Source organism: Ambystoma mexicanum, chromosome 2q, assembly GCF_040938575.1.
Source record: "Ambystoma mexicanum isolate Mex_15411 chromosome 2q, UKY_AmexF1_1, whole genome shotgun sequence".
NCBI lineage: Eukaryota > Metazoa > Chordata > Amphibia > Caudata > Ambystomatidae > Ambystoma > Ambystoma mexicanum.
The window spans coordinates 1,324,988,906-1,325,008,623 of record NC_090924.1 but is presented as its reverse complement, the minus strand read 5'-3'; the positions used below and the strand labels follow the sequence as shown (position 1 = coordinate 1,325,008,623).

Here is a 19,718-nt window from a genome sequence, read left to right as displayed (position 1 = left end):
CCAGTCTCGCCCCAGGAGCATTTGGGCTGAATTTAACGCTTACCTTAGCATCCAGAGCGAGGGCACTCCCGAATCTGGTCTGTCCCCTGCCCCGCCGGGCTCTGATCCCACTGCGTGAGGCCCTACTTTGTTCCTTTTTTTTTTCTTTTTTTTTGTGCTCCTTTTCAGATACCGTTCAGTTGTCCATGTTGTGATTGCTGTATCCTTTATGGTGTGCTGCTCTATGATGTAACTGCTATGTATCTGTTGCCTTATGTGTGCCTTGTGTACTTCTGCCGTCCAAAAATAAAAGTTTTTAAAAAAAGAAAGCTTTCACAGCTACCCTTCAATATTTAGCCCACACACGTAAAAGAGAGACAATTGTAATTTACCTAATTCAATTCCCTAATTATTACTGTAAAGTTATTATTTTAAGAGTCTATTGGAATTTGCTATTTACTAAAGAGATCCACAAGAGAAGAGGAATGATCACTCAATCTGATGCATAGTGTAGATTTTGTAATAGCAATGATTTGGTGGAATCTGTTAAACATTTGATTTTGTATTTTAATATGTTAAATTTTCCCCAGATGAAACTCTTCGGGAGAATGATGACTTCTATTGAATGGAAACAGTATTGAAGGTTTTTGGTGGTGCCGTTTGTATAGTGAGAACGGGCGCAGAGTCGTGAAGCAGAGTCAGTCGACTACAGTCGTGTTTACCCTGTTCATTCTGTTTCTGGAGGAGCTGCAGCAACAAGGGTTTGCCTGCTAAGAGACACTGCGTCTTTAACTAAGGAGGAGTGTCTATATAAACTGAAAAGCCGCACGGAGCGGAGTCGTGAAGCAGAGTCAGTCTGCTACAGTCCGCTATGGTCCTGACGTGTCTTATGACCGCAATGGCCATTACTCTGATGACCGCAAATACGGGCCCCCTAACAAGAAGAAATACCCTACAGCATCGGCGAATGTTAAATCCCTGGACTGCATTGAAAGCTGCCACGGGTGTAATTCCGCCAAAGGTAAGCGGGCGCATGGAGGCGGTAGCTGACTTATCTGACTTGGGTGTGGGGTCTCACAATTCTAACCAATCTATTCATGTCCCCACGAATGTTGATGTGAACAAAACGAGCAAGCGCACGTTGCGCCCGAGCAGCATACACACTGTAAACATTGCAGCTCCTGACTCAAACTCCAGTCTACAGAACGCGGAAGGCGAAAGCAAAGGTGAAGTCCTTGATATGCCAGAAGTGGCGGTGGTGCCGGCTTTGGTCCCCAAGCGGTATTCTACCGCTAAATGGTTTGACTTCCATTTCACAAAACCAGCCGCAACCGCCGAGTTTAAAGGTTTCTGACAAAATATCAGACCAAATGAGTCTCTTGGCAACAAGTCCCGAAGTCTTTTACTCCCCGTTTGATGTTACAGACGTGGAGCTGATCAAAGCCTTGAACATAAGTTCTGCCAACACAAACGTGGCCGACAACTTGTATGAAATAACACAACCACTTGCAACACAGGATGGCACAATACGCACGAGTGCGGTATTGAGAAATATAATTGAACCTACTAACAGTGACAGCATTTTAATCTTTGGTGCAAATGGTAAAAAATGCAGCGGAGCATTGGAAATGCCAGAGACGTTTCCTTTTCAAGTAACGCCCCTGACTATGTTGGAGCCTCAGAGAATGAATACGGAGGCAAAAAAGCCAGAGCTTAACAATGACTTACCTTTAAATCAAAAATTGCCAAGTCTGAGTTAACTGCGAATTCAATAAATGCAGAAAAGACACATCTCTTACAACAATAAGATGGGAAGGACGCTCAATCCGAGCACAATGAGGATCCTCTTCAAAATTTGAATGGAGAGCATTTTCCAACGAATAAAGAGATCAATGTTAATTTTGATGCAGAAACAAATGATAACATCAGCTCGCCCAAACAATCACGCGAAAAGCGTTTGATTGCTCAATTAGACAATTACTTTTTGGTGGCAAAGATAAAGCCGATAGCATCTTATGAACAAAGGTTACTCAACAGAAAACATTCAGCATTGCTGTCAAAACAAACAGAACATCAACACTTGGAATCTTCCGTGAAACGAGCTCGGAATGATCAAACGATGTTGGTTGCATCTCAAGTGCACCCATTGTGGTTGGCTAAACTAGACTGTGCTCCTGGCACTGTTCAAAACATAAACCCACCCATGAACAATTTGAAGACCTTATCTGAGAGCTTACAACAACACAAAAGGGTGTGCACTCCACGAAACTGTTCAACAACAACCAAAACGCCTCACCCGGCCAAATCGTAAATATACAAATGAGAGAGCAACCCTCATTGTTCAAGGACACGGTAACCAGCTTGCACTCCGGCTTAGACTGCTCTGCTGCTTCAACGCACAAAGCAAGTCTATCCGCTGCGGCAGCCAATCAAATCTATAATAATGTGCTTGCAGCATCCTCAATGGCCATGATTCCTTTTACTAAACTCTATAAATCCATCCACAAGGCTCTTAAGGATCAGACAGTCGTCATCTCGACCCTAATCGAAAAAAAGGGAAAAGTAGACATTTTCAACAACTTTCTCCAAAATCAGATCTCCAGAGAGGCAGATCTAACAACACGCTGGCAAGAGCGCTTGGCTGATTTAGCTGTTTACAACTAGCGCAGACAAAGATAAAGGTTGTGTCACTCCTACAACGACACATGAAGTACCCATTAGGGACGTGCTTCAAACCTTCACAACGACCAACTTAACAGGCGATCACAGATATTTAGCTCCATCTGTTGTGCCACAGTGACGACAATCAGCAATACATAAAAATGCTCCCCTGTTGGTGTCGCAATCCTTTGCTCAGTCTCAAACTGTGGCCATCAATGCTGATCAGTTCCAGAAGAGACTTGTAACAAGGCATCAAGAGGAAAAGACGCACATAAAGAATCTGAACGGGGTGTGGAGAAATCTACCACTGTGAAGATAAACACAATTCTTTTGGTATTTTTGTGGGCAATGCAAAATCAATAACTAACGCACAGACGGGCGTATCTTTGTCAACTTTAAATACAGTGCAATCTTCAGAGATTATTTCCTCAAATGAGGAAAAACTACCTCGTATAACAAAAGGGAAAACAAAAGTAAAGAAATTCATTAGAAATCTAACATCACCGATGCACTTGGGGCTTTTTAAGCGAGTGGAAACAACGAAACCTATTGAGGCAAAAACAACGATTTCAAAAGCTCAGAGAGACATAGCACAATCTTGCTCAGCACTGTTGCCAAATAAAAGAAGAAGAATCGAGTCCGACATTGGAAGTGTCGCAAGTTCTACCACTGTGTCAGAAATAAATCTCTGTGATCTATCAACTTATTCTCATCAAGGAGACTTACTTGAAGACACTGAAATTAGTGCTCAAGAAAATCTGCAGCACAAGTTAAATCCTGTGCCCAGGGCCCTGAGAATGGTAAACCACCCACGGCCTAACACGTCAAGCTCTGGCTCCGCAATGTGAAAAGTCAAACATGAGAAATCGTGAGACAAATAATTCAAATTTTTAGCAATCATCAAGGAACCCAAAATTCACCTTAACTCAAAAGAGTAAAAAGGTTCATTACACCTCAAGGGTGCACCAAAATTCCACAATCTCTCCAACAAGACAAATTGGGAAATTATGACTTCAAAACATCCAAAATGATGACAATGATGTCAGTTTAAACCGAAACAATGTTATGAAGTTATTCAAATGTATCCCATATTTACGCACTATTCTGTCCGACGATATCAAGATTGTTGAATATCCAACAGAACGCACAGCCGACCCAGTTCTATTACACATTAGTTCGCAGCACAATTATGAGAGCTTCTGAAGAGCTGCTTGCGTTTGGCTTTGACATTATGCTTGAGCCCTCGAACCTGGTGAATCGTGATAACGGCTCAATATCAACTCCCTCAAATGAGAAAGACACTATTCAGAGACGTGATCTACGCAAATCGCTTGCGGACTCATCTACAAGGGCACTGGCAATCCAAACTTGACAAAAGGGCTGTCATTTTGTGCGAACAAAGCCCAAATTCGGCCCCCATCAAGATCAGCAATAGCAATGACCTATAGAGTGTGAGTCCTGGCGTGAGTTCCTATCTTGGAACACGAGAGGGTTCACGCATCTTTTTAACGATTTTGATATTGACCTACAAAAGGTTATTGTAATCTGCCTCCAAGAAACGTGGTTATGTGAGGCTCCGACAAGAGATGGCTTTGTAGCCCATTTGAACCCAGCAGTGAAAAATCAAAAAGGTTGCCCTTATTCGGACCTCTTGACGCTGGTAAAAATAAATCCTTGGTGGACAATATTGAACATTTTTAATCAAAATCCTTTTATTCAGGGAATCATCTTGCAATCACTGCACACAGAAGTGGAGGAGCGTCAACACTTGCTGATTATTAATGGATATTGGAATCCTCAAAAAATCATTACAATGTCCTTCATAAAGGCGACCACTCACTTTATGGATAATGCCCTAATAGCATTCAGAAATCTATCTATTGTCTGTTGTGGCGATCTAAACTGCACGTGGTTTAAATTCAACAGAGCGAAATTTAAATGTACCCTTAAATGAGAACGAGGTCCCCACCACTGGTTAAGCTTGGATGACGGCCCTAATGAATCGCAATTACCAAATGGTAAACGGAAACGTTAAAGGTGACCAACCGCCGACATCTACTTGGCATCGTGCAGATTCACAAAACATTTTAGATTATTTTTGGGTATCGCAAAACTTGGCCGAAAAGACGATAAATCTGAATGTCTGTAAAATGACGAATAGCGATCACAACCTTTTTTCCTGTATGATGGAATGGGCAAAGCCACTAAAACGATATGAAATTCCATTAACAGTAAATGCTGGGGGAAATCGGCTCCAAATCAACGGAGGACAAATCCAAAAACGGAGTGATAAGCTATATTTAAACACTATAAAGGACAGCAAGTCAACTATGCCCCGTTAGTGAGACTCTTTAAAACGTCCTCAGTTTCGTCACAATCAATGGGGGTATCTCACAGGCATATGTCAAGTACCATCCTTTCAGTCGAAAAGAGAAATATGCGGCGAGATGTAAGAAGGCTGAAAACAAATCCTGGTTCCGTCAAAACAACAGAAGAAGAAAGGAAACAAAACAAAGACGACAAGTGTATAGAAACTGGTTGCAATCTCATAATATTATCATTCAACAAAACTGTGCAGAGGAAATGATGAAAATTCTGGTGACCAAAAACACTCGACAAATATGGGCCATCTTGAATGCAACTCCTGATGCCCTGCCTTAATTTCAAATGAAATTGACGGTGCAAAATGCGAGGAACACTTTGCTCATATATATTGGAAACCCCCAAAAGAACAGTGTGGTTTATTAGTGAACAACGATGTAATCTGGGAGGTTAAAATTGCTTTGTTTGACATCGAGAATGCCATTAAGAAGCTAAAGAACTCCCATGCTGCTGGCCCCGACTTAATCACCAATGTCATGTTGAAAAAACATGCACCACAATGGGCAGTCTTTATTGAAGCCTTGTTTACGTCGATCTGTAGGACAAAACAAATACCCGAATCGTGGCACGAGGCAGTAGTAGTTCCAATATATAAGAAGGGCAATCGGGCTGATCCTACCAAATATCGCCCAATTGCCTTACTTGATACTATTGGAAAGATCTTGGGCTCTTTTCTGCGCCAAAAACTGGCCCACTGGGCATGTAATGCCAAGATTCCAGATATTCGCCCAACTACTTTCACAATAGGAGTAGAAGTAAACCTGCTTATCCTAAATATACTAAAGAATGAAACCTTAAAGGCAAAGAAGAAACTGTACTTGGCTTTAATAGACATGCCCCAAGCTTTTGACAAAATAAATCGTGGATTGCTTCGGAAGAAATTGACGCATTGGAACTGCCCGCTATCTATCCTAGAACCTGTGCAAGCTCTCCATACCAGCACATTGATTCAGGTTCGACTAAATAACCAAGGAGATCTATCAAATAAAATTCCCACGAACAGAGGCGTTAAACAAGGATGCCCAATGGTGGCCGAGCTATTTAAGCTCTTCATTTCAGACTTGCCTGAGTACTTGGATCAAGTTCACTGTTTTTCCCCCAAACTTAACAGCACACAAATTAAATGCATCACATATGTGGATGACCTTGTCTTGATCGATCGTACGCTGATTGGATTACAACGGCTACTGACGAAATTACATGAGTACTTGGATTGTAACGACCTGGAATTAAATGTAGAAAAAACAAAAATAATGTCGTCAGGGACCCAGAAAAATAAAGCCTTAAAATGGAAAATAGACAATGAAACCTTGAACTCAGTAAATTGCATCCCGAATCTTGAGTTATATTTAATAATCCTCTAAACGAGCATCACTGGAGGTTGGATTTAGCAGCCCGTATGATACAGTTTGGAATTCAAGGTGCAAAGATTAACAGAGAGTATGGGAAATTCAGTTCATCTCCAGTCATCATATTTTACTCTCAAAAGGTAGTCCCTGCAATACCTTTTGGAGCAGAGGCAGGATGGAACTTGGACCCGCAATTCTGGCACAAACTTCAAACTAAATTTTGGAGTCGTGTTCTGAGTCTACCATTTTATGTCTCAGTGACCGCCATACGCTATGAACTATCATTGAATTCTTTACATTCAATTGTAATCTGGAAATCATTAAGTGCACTGCGAAAAATGTGTGCAACTCCTTTAATCCCAGCATACAAAATCTTTGCAACAAATTTTGAATAAAGTATTAAAAATGTGTTAGTCGAGTGGAAGAGGATTTTGGCAAACCATCTTCTAAAGGCTGACAAAGTTTGAAGATTTGATCAATCTCCCCCAGTGCGTCGAAAAGAAATTTGAATCCTGGTCCTGGATCAGCAATTCAGAACAATGCAACAAAATGCAATCAACGCTGAAGGATGAAACGAGACCTCATAAATTGAACAAACAATGCAGACACTGAGTGACATTGAGTCATTACAACATCATGTCACAGTTTGTCCTGGGCTGAGTACCCAACGTACTTGTCATCTTGGAGTGTACGCACCGCAGGACAATGACATGGAAAATTGGTGCCGGCGCGTGATCGCAGGGCATGATATGAAATTATCTTGTGTGGTGGTTAACTATTTGTATTCTATTTTGATGAAAGTGGTCAAAAAGTAATTACGGATAGTGTAATTTGGATGAGTGACCTCCTCTCGCTTCCTTTGTGATTTCTTTTTTCTTTTTCGTTTATATTCATTTGATTCAAAGAGTAACGTCGACATTTTGGTTTTATGTGAAAATTGGGTACTTGTTTAGTTGATTTTGTGATGAGGTTTAGATGTGATGATTTATTTGTAACAAAAGTTGGGCTTTATTAACTGAATTGTTGAGATAGTCAAAATGAAGTTTCACAAAATAAAAATAAAAAATATTTCTTTTTTTAAAAAAATTAAAAAATAGAATATTATTGATGGGAGTGCTGTGGCTGCTTTTCTCAAATCATTACAATTGACTGTGCCTCCTTAATAATGAAAATGGAATTCCTTTGTGTATATTTCTAAAGTGATTTTTTTATGCGGTTGACTCTGGAATATCAAGAATGAGTGTGTTTTAATCTATATGATTTTATGTCAATTGTATTTAATTGTAATATTTTACGGATAGTTTTATTTTGAATGTTTTGTAAAGGTTTTTGTAAACCAGATACAAATAAACAAAATTAAAAAAAGAGTGAGCATGTGTTTGGCAGTGAATGTGAGCCACATCAATAGTTTTATGCACAGTGGCAAAATACATCGTTTGGGGGACATCAAATGATTTTCAGTTGGGAATGCTGGCCTATATCGTGATGCAGCTTCATCAAAATGATAAACAGGAAAAATGCTGCCACTTATAGTGGACGCTGCTTCTAAATAACCCAGTGACAATGCTGGCACATTGTGGGCACATCATGATGAAAGTGACTTACAATTGTGATACTGGCATATATTCTACAGACATTATGGACATTTTGTATAACACTCATGTGTACTGTTGGTGAAATGGCATCTATTTTTTCATGTGTTACCTCAAATAACCATTGTAAACCGCGTGTTTCTTTAACCATTTCCTTCTCAAAAACAGTGCACTAAAATGCCATTATTTTAAACATGTATTCGGAGTGAAATTCCCCCTATATACTCCTAGATTATTATCAGCTTCCTTGCTATGGCTGGTTGGTAGCACTCTTCATTCAGAGGGGATGGCAATGCGTCACACCACTGAAAAATATTCCCCATCTACCCTTAATATTAAATCACTTCATATGCTGTGAGAAACTTGAGCCCCCCCCACCATGCCACCAAAAGTGGCCTTTGCCACTGGTGCCACCACACACCACCCCTCTTTCACTTAATCCAGGCAGAGAATGTGAGAGCAAAAACTCCTTGCCTTAATGATCTAACCTTCCACAAACTGGACTACCTACATAATTACTAATATAGATATTTTGCCCATTGGCCATGAAATTACCAGATAAGTAGCACATAAATGCATTAAAATAGCACATATGCACAATTAAAATACTCAATTATAAATAATTCAGATGTCACGACTAAATAACTGTCGTCCTCATTTGACTAGCACTGATATTGCATCTCCTGGTCCCATTAAGGGGCTGCTACAGAATTATCAAGGAGAGTGACCCTTCTTTGGTGCTGGGGAGTAGAGTACAAATGACAACTAGTGCCCAAAATGCAAGTGCTTGGTAACTATAATCGAATGACAACCACCGTTACAATTCAGGAAGGAGTGCTATTCCCTTCTTTGCTGCTAGGCAATAAAGTGTAAAGGTGATCTTGCGGCAACCGCTCTGTGCAAAGTGCATATGTTCAGTGCGCATAGACAGATGACCAAGGCGATCGGGTTTCGGTTTAGGGCACCCTAGTCATTAATAGAATATAGACTTAGAAGTAGAAAGAAAGTTAAGAATTCAAGATAAGATATAATACAAGAACTAGCACCTCATGCTACTTAATTGTAGAGAAAGAGAAGAAAGACTAAGGGCCAAAAAATCAATAGCACAAAGGATGCCCTCTTTTTTTTTTTTTTTTTAGATGTCAGTGACATGCGCTTTTCCAGGTGGCTGAACTACAATGCAAATGGTGCACTGGCCAGGCCCCTGGCAACCATTGCCATTAGAAGGAGTATTGTAGGCTCCCAGCATCCACGTGGTTGATGTGAGCGCATTTCACAATGATGGGCTCTTAAAGGCCAGTCATTGTGAAATGCTGAAAATAGAAGCATTTGTATCCCGGTTTGTGGGATTGAAATATAAGTGGGACTGATTGACAAGGTCAAGTATGACGCTGTTGTGCACTATGTATCCCCCCCCATCCTGCACCCATTCCAAAGAGTCACGGGGGAATGAGTTTGTTTTCTGGTCATTTTAAGGGGCATCTGCTTTGAGAATTCGGAATTCACTTTAAAAAGTACAGAAAGTATACCCGATGTGCATATTTGTGTACATACATGCATGTCATATTCAGATGCCCTTAGCTAATTCTGTGCAACACACTCAGGCGGAAGTCCTATCACTTGTGCCAAGCCAGGTTTTAGGAATCTTCCCCCCCCTAAGAATCTGACCCTAGGAACCGGAAAAAAAAGAAAACGCCACAACTGAACGTTATGACTCACACAATGTTGGAATTATCTGGCCCAGTACACATTTAAAAACCACATATTGTGACCTGGAGGTGATGACTAAAGAAAAATACAATTGGTTACAATCACAAATTAAAAAGAAAAACAAATAGTCCACTGTTCTAACAAAAAAATATATACAACTGAGACTAAATTAAAAGGATCTTCAGAAAATAAGCCACCACCAAATTAAATATTGCAAACTCTGACTCTTCTTAAGTAGGATTTCCTTTACCCCACCAGTCTTCATACCGACACACACGTTGGAGGATAGTGCCTTATGTAAAGAGCAGCACTTTCTCTAATCGGCCAAGAGACCCTCAGACTGGTCTTCTGAAGCACTCACTCCCTAAACTTCCACGCTACCATCAGCAGGATACTAAACGTTATGCTCCCTAGGACATTCACAGCGTCGCACAGTCAATATTTTATGCTAGTTAAAGCCACTGTCCCATATAAACCCATCTGCCCTCCTGTGGCCCACTCTGGGATCCATCAACAAATGACCTCACTAGAGTTGGGCCAACCATTTTTGAAATAATCTGTAATCCGAGGAAAACACTACTACAGTATCCCGAAATGGACTGCATGGGATGATCACACGGTTAAAATACTACATTGCTCAAGCTCTATACCCCTTGAAAGCTCCATCTAATTCTTGAGTGAGTCCCTTACTCACAACCCTTCTAACCCACCCATGCCTCCCTGGATAATTCCCTACCGTATCCCATCCTTCCCCCATATTCTTTCAACCCAAGTCCATTTCCCACCCTGCTCAAACTTTTCTGCCTGAGATTATTAATATCAACGCTGAAATGCTTGCAGTAGTCATTTATAATATCCCTCAATGGCAGAATGAGCCCAAGCACTTGGTTCTACACTTTGGACATCAACATTGCGTCCCAACATTCAGACATGCCCATCTAATGTTGCCTTTAAAATTGATTCCTAGCGCCCACATGCTGCAACTTCATCATGCACCAAACACACCATCACAAGAAAAGATTGAAACCAGAAGAAAAGGAATCAAGCCAAATACTCAAAATCTGCATTTTGTATTGTATTGTAGTCGTCGTTTATATATCGCCTTTTCCCATTACTATGGTCTAAGTACGCTTGTAGTGGGAACACCCTCTGGGACTGTAGTCCAAAGTATGGGAACAATTCTCAAAGGCTTAGCAGGCGTGTGTGCATTTTGGCCAAGGTAAGGAATTAGGTGAGCTTGGAAGTGAGGGAAGTATTTGGAAGACTGTTCTTGTAGTACCCAAAAGTCTGCCTAATGTCATCATTCTTCATGAATTGGGCCTAAATTCGCTGGGTTCTAAGATGCAATGGGGAAGGTTTAGTAATTTTGGCAAAATGTTAAACCCGCCACAAAATTGTCTTTAAAAAGACCTATCTCTAATGATAAGAAAATCATCGCCTTCCTCTAGCTCAGCATATAACAACCAAATGCGGGATCTGTTAAAGCTGATTGATATGGAGCCAGATGATTTACATCTCCGTCCTGGCTTGGTAAAAAAGAAGATGTGTTAGCTTGATTGGGCATATATAGCTGATCAGATTGTCACATACATCGCTTTTGCCGAATATGCAAAATTCAGGCACAAGCAAACGCCTCAAGTACTGTATATTGTATGTTTTCCTTGCAATCTGGCCAGGAATCCATATTTGAGATATAGATTAAATTTGTATCATACTAATGCCTGCATTAAATACTGGAAGCATTCTAATTATAGTGCTAATGACGCATTATGTCGTTGTTGCCTAAATAATACGGAGTCGGAGACCCTGAAACATCTGATATTATTTTGTCCATTCTTTGAAAAACAACGAAAGATAACATTAGGAAAGCAATTAGGAAATGCAACAACCTGATGAAATAATAACTTGTGGATAAGATGTATGTGGAGAAGGAGATGCAACATCCTGATGAAATAATAACTTGTGGATAAGATGTATGTGGGGAAGGAGATGCAACATCCTGATGATATAGTAACTTGTGGATAAGATGTATGTGGGGAAGGAGATGCAACATCCTGATGAAATAATAACTTGTGGATAAGATGTATGTGGGGAAGGAGATGCAACATCCTGATGAAATAATAACTTGTGGATAAGATGTATGTGGGGAAGGAGTAACAGTTTAACGTACTCCCTGACTCGATTGCTAGCATGAATACAGACAAAACTCAATGAATTTGAAAAATGAAACAAGATAAGTGTATATCCCCTGTGCTTAATGAACTTGTGGCATGATTTAAGTGATGTGTACTCTGATGCTATTAGAAGGCTATTTTATGAGCATATATTTTAGTAACTTCGTCTCGATGTGTGTTGGGCAATTTTACTTTCTGTATGTTTTAATATAACTACGATATGAGGAAATTAAATGGGGGTGTAATTTGCATGGGAAGAACAATTATGTAAACTACATATCTGAACTGTTATAGAAGCTGGACTTGAGTTGATTATAATATGCGGTATCTAGAAAATCTGTACCTCATACTACTGTCGTGAGATGGAAAAGTGCCGTAATATAAGACATATTTTTAGATTTTCCTAAGTGTTGTCCTTATCAGAGATATATTTCTTTTAATTTATCATAGTGAACGGGATGATGGTTCCTTTGATACTATGGCATTTTATGTAAATATGTATCATTTGTATAAATTTGTAAAGTCTTTTAAGTTTTGGTTTGTAAAGGTGTTTATGCACCAAATGCAAATAAAATAAAAATATTGTCTTTCTTCACCAGTGGTGGATGCTTTATGGGCATTTGGTAAACATGCTGGGGAACAATTCCTGAGCTTTTCTGCATGAATGTCAGAGTGGTAAGGAGCCAGTAACCCCTTGGTGTCACATCTGACTGTCCGCCAGCCACTGGAGGGGACTAAGTGGAGGTGACCAGCGGATCCACCATACCAACCCAGGACCCTTCATCCACTGGCTGGGGACTTGGTCACAGGGCATATATCACTAGGTAAAGGAACAAATAAAATCAATAAACACAAATGACTGCACTTTTTTAACTAAATTATTACCACATAAATTGCAAACAACTGAACAATGCCCGTTCCCTATGAAGACTTACTAGGCAGTAAGACAATCTTTCAGTGCTGTGTTCTCCTCCCGACATTTCACCACCATGAGAAAGCCAGTCTCTGAACAGCATTTCGTGAAGGCTGGAAGAGAAGAAAGTGGATGGTCAATCATTTTGCAAATGGATGCATGATAGAAAACATCAAATACATAGAAAAAGTGCAAGGAAAACAAAGATCCCAGAGTAAATAGTATATCGAAGGTTTAGGGATTCAATAGGAATTGGAGTCTGTTCTTGGATTAGTTTACAGGCTTTGATGAATCTGATGAAGTCATCCCTCCTTTCCTTTGGATAGCCTCTCTATATGTGGCCAGAAGACGGCAGCCGCCACCGATCCTGACCTTGGCAGCGGTTATTTGAGGGAGGAACACATGGGCGGCTGGGTGGGGAAGAGGCAACCCTCAGGGGATGGGGGGAGACATGAAATCATCAGGTGAGACATGGTATCCCCTTTACCTTTTACAGATATTCCCTCCATTCCTCATGCCTTGATGGCATACTGCCATAATCCCCTTCAACACCATGCCAAGTCTACTGACAGTGCTCCTCAATATCAGATAACAAACAAAGTGACAAAAACTGATATGAGGAAAAGGAAAGGAGCAATGATAACTCCCAATGAGAACCAACACCAGCAGTCTATTAGCTGGAAGAATCTGACTGGCCTGACATGGTGTAAAACCATGTTGGGAAAAGAAGTATGGAGTTCATCGCCTTCTTGAACCTGGGGCAGATTGAGAACGGGAGATCCGACCGGCTAGGTGTTGCCGGGGAACCCAAGCCGTCACATTGACAGGCGAGTGGAGAAACCGGGAGTGCGGCGACCGGTGGCAGTACATAAGACGGGTGGCAAGACGGAGTGAGAAGGCAGCCCGTTGAGCGACACTGAAGCTGTGGCAAAGCAGGAGAAAGCAAGCCATGCTTCCTGACAGCCGAGGGAGCTGGGACGCTGACCGAGGACTGAACGCCTGCCGGAGGTGCCTGCAGCGTACCAGAGAGCCGCGAGAGCCAGTGAAGCACCCGATTCAGAGTTGAAAATGCAGAGCGACTGAAGGAAAATAACAAGTGAGCCCAGGCAAAGGGTTGGGACACCAAAGCACTGTCGAGCAAAGTATCGGAAGCCCTAGACAGTGGGACTGGGGTCTGCGACCCACAGTACAAACTTGGAGAAGACCAAGAAGGAAAATACAAAGAGACATTGTGTATTAAGACAAGGCAGGAGAGTATCAAATTGAATGAACAAATTAAGATAACTGGGCACACGCTGTGTAAAGAAACTGCATATGAGAAGTGCTGACAAGGGAATATATCAGGTGCCCTATGAGATTGGAACTCGCACCCATGAAATTGAATTAGATGTCCTGACAGGAGAGTATACAAGGCAAAGCCAAGTGTATGACGCAAGCTGGACAAGAAAGTCCTGACGGGGAATGAACTGTACAGGAAAATCCCAAGGAAGACATGTCTTTACATTGAAGGTGGAGTGGAAGAGAACTTGGCAGGGGAGTAACTAGTACTGCAAATCTGGGACCTGCACCAAAGTTGTGGTATTGTGAAGAGCGAATTCCAAGGAGGATATATGCCCTTAGGATTGTGAAAAGAAACCTTGGGAAGGGAGTCATTTCCCCGGGAGTGGATTGCGACTCCAAGACGAGGGAGCTATTCTCTTGGTTTACAAAAACTTGATTATATATTTTTTTAACTTTTGTTTTGGTGGAGCGACACTTGGGGAAAGGCAGTTTTTACCTTTGCTTGATTTATACCTTTATGTTGGATTTGAACATGTTGTGCACTTTCAAGGCCAAAGACAATATGCTTTACAGCTTAAGAGTAACGTTTTAGAATGTGAGGGCTAGGATAGGACTTCAGACACAGGACTTGTTTTGCTTTGGACATCTTGACACAGGACATGCCCTTAGTGTTGGTTGAGGTAGGGAAATAACGCCTTGATTAGGGATAACAAGGCATTTTCCACCCCCTTTATTATTTATTGAAAGTCTATAACCAAAAATATGAGTCCTCTGTGTCCGTGTCTCATTCCTGGCTCCTCACAATCCGAAGAGGTGACCAACCAACAAAATACGGTCAATCTTGAAGTACTGCCTGCCCTCTCTTGAGAATGGCCCTCATTATAAGTTGGCCGGTGTGGTTTTAATGTGCTGGTATTAACGTATACCGGCACGTTACCACGCCGGCCAACTACGAGTTTGCCAGTGAGGTGGCCAGAATGACCTCCCGCTAAAAGCAGGAGGTCATTCCGCCACCTTACTTGACAAAACGCCCTGGTATTACAGGTGCCAGTAATACCAGTGCCTGTAATACTGGCAAACTCCCCCATGGACTTCTATGGGACTCCATGGAATGGGGAGTTACACTGTCACCTGGCACTCAGAATCTGGTGGACATTCAACCAGTCCAAGTGCTGGTAACGGTAATACAGTTTGCCGGTATCCTGGCAGAGTTACCACCAGGATACTGGCAAATTTGCAATGAGGGCTGTTTGTGCCCCGCATGAACAAATGGGAAACAGCATATTCAGAGCAGAAGAATAACAAATGTCAAAACAAACCATAATTGCATTGACCAATGCTTTTAGGGATGTAAAAAAGAAAAACACATTCCGCCATTCAGCGCAAAACCTCAAACAACGATTCCCCTGGTCAGGAGCAGACCGTGACAAAAAAGGCTTGCGAATCATAAACAAGTGGATCACATATGCAAAATGCCATTGCATGAAAAACTGTGAGACTAGCATCTGGACTTTATTGGAATGTTATGGCAACATGATATACACGATGTTCGTTGCTAATAAAACACGAGTAAGGATAAATTGGTTAGTTTAATTTCATAATGTAACAATATAATCTTTGGAATAATTAATTGCCTTAAACACAGTTCGCTCATAACATAGGTCAGAAGCATCAGGTGAGCAGAGCACAATGCCATTGAAATAGCCTGCAAAAACAGCCCACCTTCGACTGCCAGATCAGCCCTCACATTGTCAGCCAGAATCTGGTTATTGAGAACAGGGAACGATCTGTGCAATACAAAGATTGTACATAACAAATATCCTTTTTGTATTGCTTTATTGTTTCCTACTATTCCTCAAAATTCCCCACTAACATGCTCCTTGTGATATATGCCTGGTGAGTCCCCAGGAGTAGTCAGTCCTAAGGTATAGTGTGTGACACAGACACACACATGATGGGAATCCTCGGTAAAAGAAAAACTGTCCTCTGGATCATACTGCCCCCATCCACTGAAAGCCCTCTTCTTAAGCCCCTCCTCTGGCAGCCATCTTTAGATTTGGTAAGCAGGTAAAGTGACGGTATGACCAAAAAGAACTACAGAGGGGTCGGAGGGAGGGGTTGCATGTGAATCCATGCCAGACCCATGCTAGAGAACAATAGTTACAGGTAAGTAACGTGTTCCTTCTCCAGCATGGGGTCTGCCATGGATTCACATGCTCATGAATAATGAATACATAGCAGTACAACATTACACAACTACGGGAGGTGGCACGGCTCAACAGAAGCAATTAACTCTCAACTCTGGAACAGACTCACCTCAAGTGAACAGTTTGCATCGCACTGCTTGGCCGACTCTGGACTCCTTCCTGGAATCCCTGTCGACACAGTAGATCTTCGTGAAGGTGTGCATGGGCCCCCACGTAGCAGCCCTACAGATGTCCCACCAGATAGAAACGCCTTCATCGCAGCAATCGCTCTGGTGGAGTGGGCTTTCGGACGGCCGGGCAGCGGTTAGTTTGCTACCCGATGACAGTGCGTGATGCAGCCGGAGAGCCACCTTGAAATGGAAGCCTTGGACAAGACCTTCCCACGGATCACAGGACCAACGTTCACAAACAGTTGTGAAGTCTTCCGAAAACTCTTTGTGCATGTGAAGGCACGAGCAACGTCCAGCTAGTGCAAGGCCCTTTCAGCCGGTGACAAAGGCTTCGGGGAAAAAAACATGTAACAACAAAGGCTCGTTGTGGTGGAATTCCGACAGATGAAAGAGGGGTGGGTCCACAGCACAACCCTCGATTCATGGAAAGTCAGGTATGGTTGTTTGCAGGATGAGGCCTGGATCTCACCCACCCTCCTGGCAGAGGTATGGTCACAATGAAAGCCGTTTGACGAGAGGAACTCGAGAGGGGCCTGACACATAGACTCGAAGGGGGGCACCCCCATGAGCCTCATCAGAACCATGTTTAGTTCCCACGTTGGGGCCAGGCCTTCACTGGTGGGAAAGATGGAAAAAGTCCTTTGAGGAACTCCTTGATGAGTTGATGAGACCAAAGTGAAGACCTTCCTGGAGCCCTGGTGTATCGGGAGATAGCTGCCAGATGTATCTTGATAGAGGCATGAGTCAGTCCGGCCTTGGCCAAGGATAGCAAGAAAGCAAGAGGGTAATCCTCAAGGGGTAATCTTCTAAGACCGGCACCATGTAGAGAAATGCTTCCACTTGTGACCGTAGCACTACAAAGTCAAAGACGCCCTGGCAGGCAGCTCATACCCTCTGAATTCTAGGGCTGCAGGAGCCAAGCCCTCAGGTTCAGCGATCCTGAGTCGTGATGAAGGATTGCGCCTCCTTCACTGGTGAGAAGATCCAGAACCACTGGCAGCTTGACCGGAGGTGTCGCTGACAGGCTGAGAAGGTCTGGATATCAAATCTGCCTCGGCCATGCCTAGGGCAATGAGTATCATCCTGCATTGGCACTGTCTAAGTGTGTTGATGACACGTTGCAGGAGAGGCAACAGAGAAAACCCATACAGAAACATCCCGTCCCACAGGAAGGAGAACGCGCCCCCCCTGGCTCCTCGGTTGGTGGAATCTGCTGGCAAACATCTGGCATTTGGAATTCGCAGCCGTCACAAACAGATCAATCTGGGGCATGCCCCACTGGGCCAAGATGCGGTCCACCTGGTACGCAATTCAATGCTGAGGGAGTCTGCAATGGTGTTCTTGACTCCCGCCAGGTGAAAAGGGACGAGGAACATCTCTTGTCCGACGGCCCAGCACCACAAGTTCTGCGCTTCCCCCTTGGAGAGCGCTGGGGATCGAGTGGCCCCCTGTTTTTTGATGTAGAACATGGTGGTGGTGTTGTTCATGAAGATCCTCACCACCTTGCTCTTCAGACACGGAAGGAACAACTTGATGGACCAGAACACTGCCCATAGCTCCAGGGAAAGAGACCCTTCTCCTCCGGCAGCCACAGGCCTCTGGCGTGCGGACGTCCAGTGTGGGCGCTCAAGCCTTCCAGCGAGGCGTCCGTGGTGACCGTCCCATCCCCTGGGAGATGTGGGAGCATACCCCCACCAAACTATCGCCCACTGGAACTCCTCATTGAGAGGGATATTATCCGAATAATTCCCAGACACTTGTATCCAACGTGCATCCAGGAATTCCTGTAGGGGTTGCATCTGCAAACTGTAGAGACGGACGCGGTAGAAGCAGGATGACATCATGCCCAGCAAAGACTTGATGGCCCAGACCGTGGCCGTCTTCGCCGACGACAGCTGCTGTACCTTCCCTTGAATGGCTACTAGCCTCTCCTCCGTTGAGTGTGGCGCGGGGAAACATCGCTTTCTGCAATGGCGTTAAGCAGGACTTTGGATAGTTCACGGAGAACCCCAGCTCCGTCAGCAGCTCCTTTGTGTGCCTGTCGGCCAGTTTCCAGGAGCAGGTTTGTATCATCCAATCGTCCAGGTACGGGTATACGTGCACGACCTGCAGATGCAGGTGGGCCGCCACCGGGGCCAGGAATTTTGTGAACACCCTGGGGCTGACTTTAAGATGAAAGGCAGGGCATGAACTAGTAGTGTTGGCCTTGTACAACGAACCTTAGAACTTCCATGTTTCCATCCACAGGCAACATCACAAGTACGCATCCTATAGGTCTAACGATGTCAAGAAATCCCCTTCCTCCAGGTGGCCGAGCACATGTTGCAACGTGACCATCGAACAAGTTACTCTCTTACCTGGTAACATTCTTTCGTTGGGATGGTCCGACGACATATTCCATATCTACAGCTGTGCTGCTTTGGAAAATCTTTCGCCGTCTGCGTCGATGACGTCGATACGCTGTTCTCGAGGACCTACGTCGAGCCGACGTCACCAGATGTTATAAGTAGGACGCACAACACCCGTAGCCTCAGTTGTAGTTTTTTCCCCAGAACGTGTGGCACCAATCTTCTGCCAGTATGACCACAGAAAGCCTTGCATGGTACAAAGAAGGGTCTGCCCTGACGTCAATAGTACTGGGGTCTACTTGTTGAATGTGGTAGGCCTAGATTTATTCTATCATGTCACATTCATGCAGAGACATTCTAGATGTAGTAGTACTCATTAAATTTGAGAAATATAGACAAAAATAGGGTACAGCTTTTTTTTTATTTATTTTGCTATAAATGCATTTCATAGTCATGCATGTGTAATCTTTTTGTGATTTTTTTTGTAAAAAGGTCCAGTACATTAAGGGTAGTTAATATTCACAAATCCTTGATGTAACTGAGTTAACAACTAAGTTGAATTCATACAAAGCTAAAAACAATATGGTGCTTTGGAAATGGTACAGCTTGTCACAAACGCCTTCCAGCATAACCAATAAACAGTTGATCGTCCACTCTGACCCGGGACATGTGTGAAATGTAGAAACTTAAAGCTCTCCTGGGATCCAACCTATGGAGCCTCTCCTCATCCTTACCAGGATGCGGAGGAAGATAGAACGCCGGAAGAACGACCTTCTGGCTTAAATGAAATTCCGATACAACTTTCGGAAGAAAATAAGGACGGACTCCAAGGACAACCCTGTCCTTATGAAATACAGTGAAGGGTGGCTTAACAGAAAGTGCCTGCAACTCACTCACTTTGCGAGCAGAAGTGACCGCAACTAAAAATACAGTTTTAAGAGTGAACAGTCTC

The 19,718-nt window shown here is 43.0% G+C and overlaps 1 protein-coding gene across 2 annotated transcripts in view; it reads right to left on the bottom strand.

Moving 5' to 3' along the window:
• Window positions 1-19,718, bottom strand: part of CMC1 (C-X9-C motif containing 1) — a 475,420-nt gene that overhangs the window by 20,138 nt on the left and 435,564 nt on the right. For both annotated transcript variants that reach the window (XM_069648783.1, XM_069648782.1), the window contains one exon: window positions 12,783-12,873. In XM_069648783.1, the coding sequence (XP_069504884.1) occupies window positions 12,783-12,873 (91 nt within the window). The remainder of the gene's footprint in view (window positions 1-12,782; window positions 12,874-19,718) is intronic.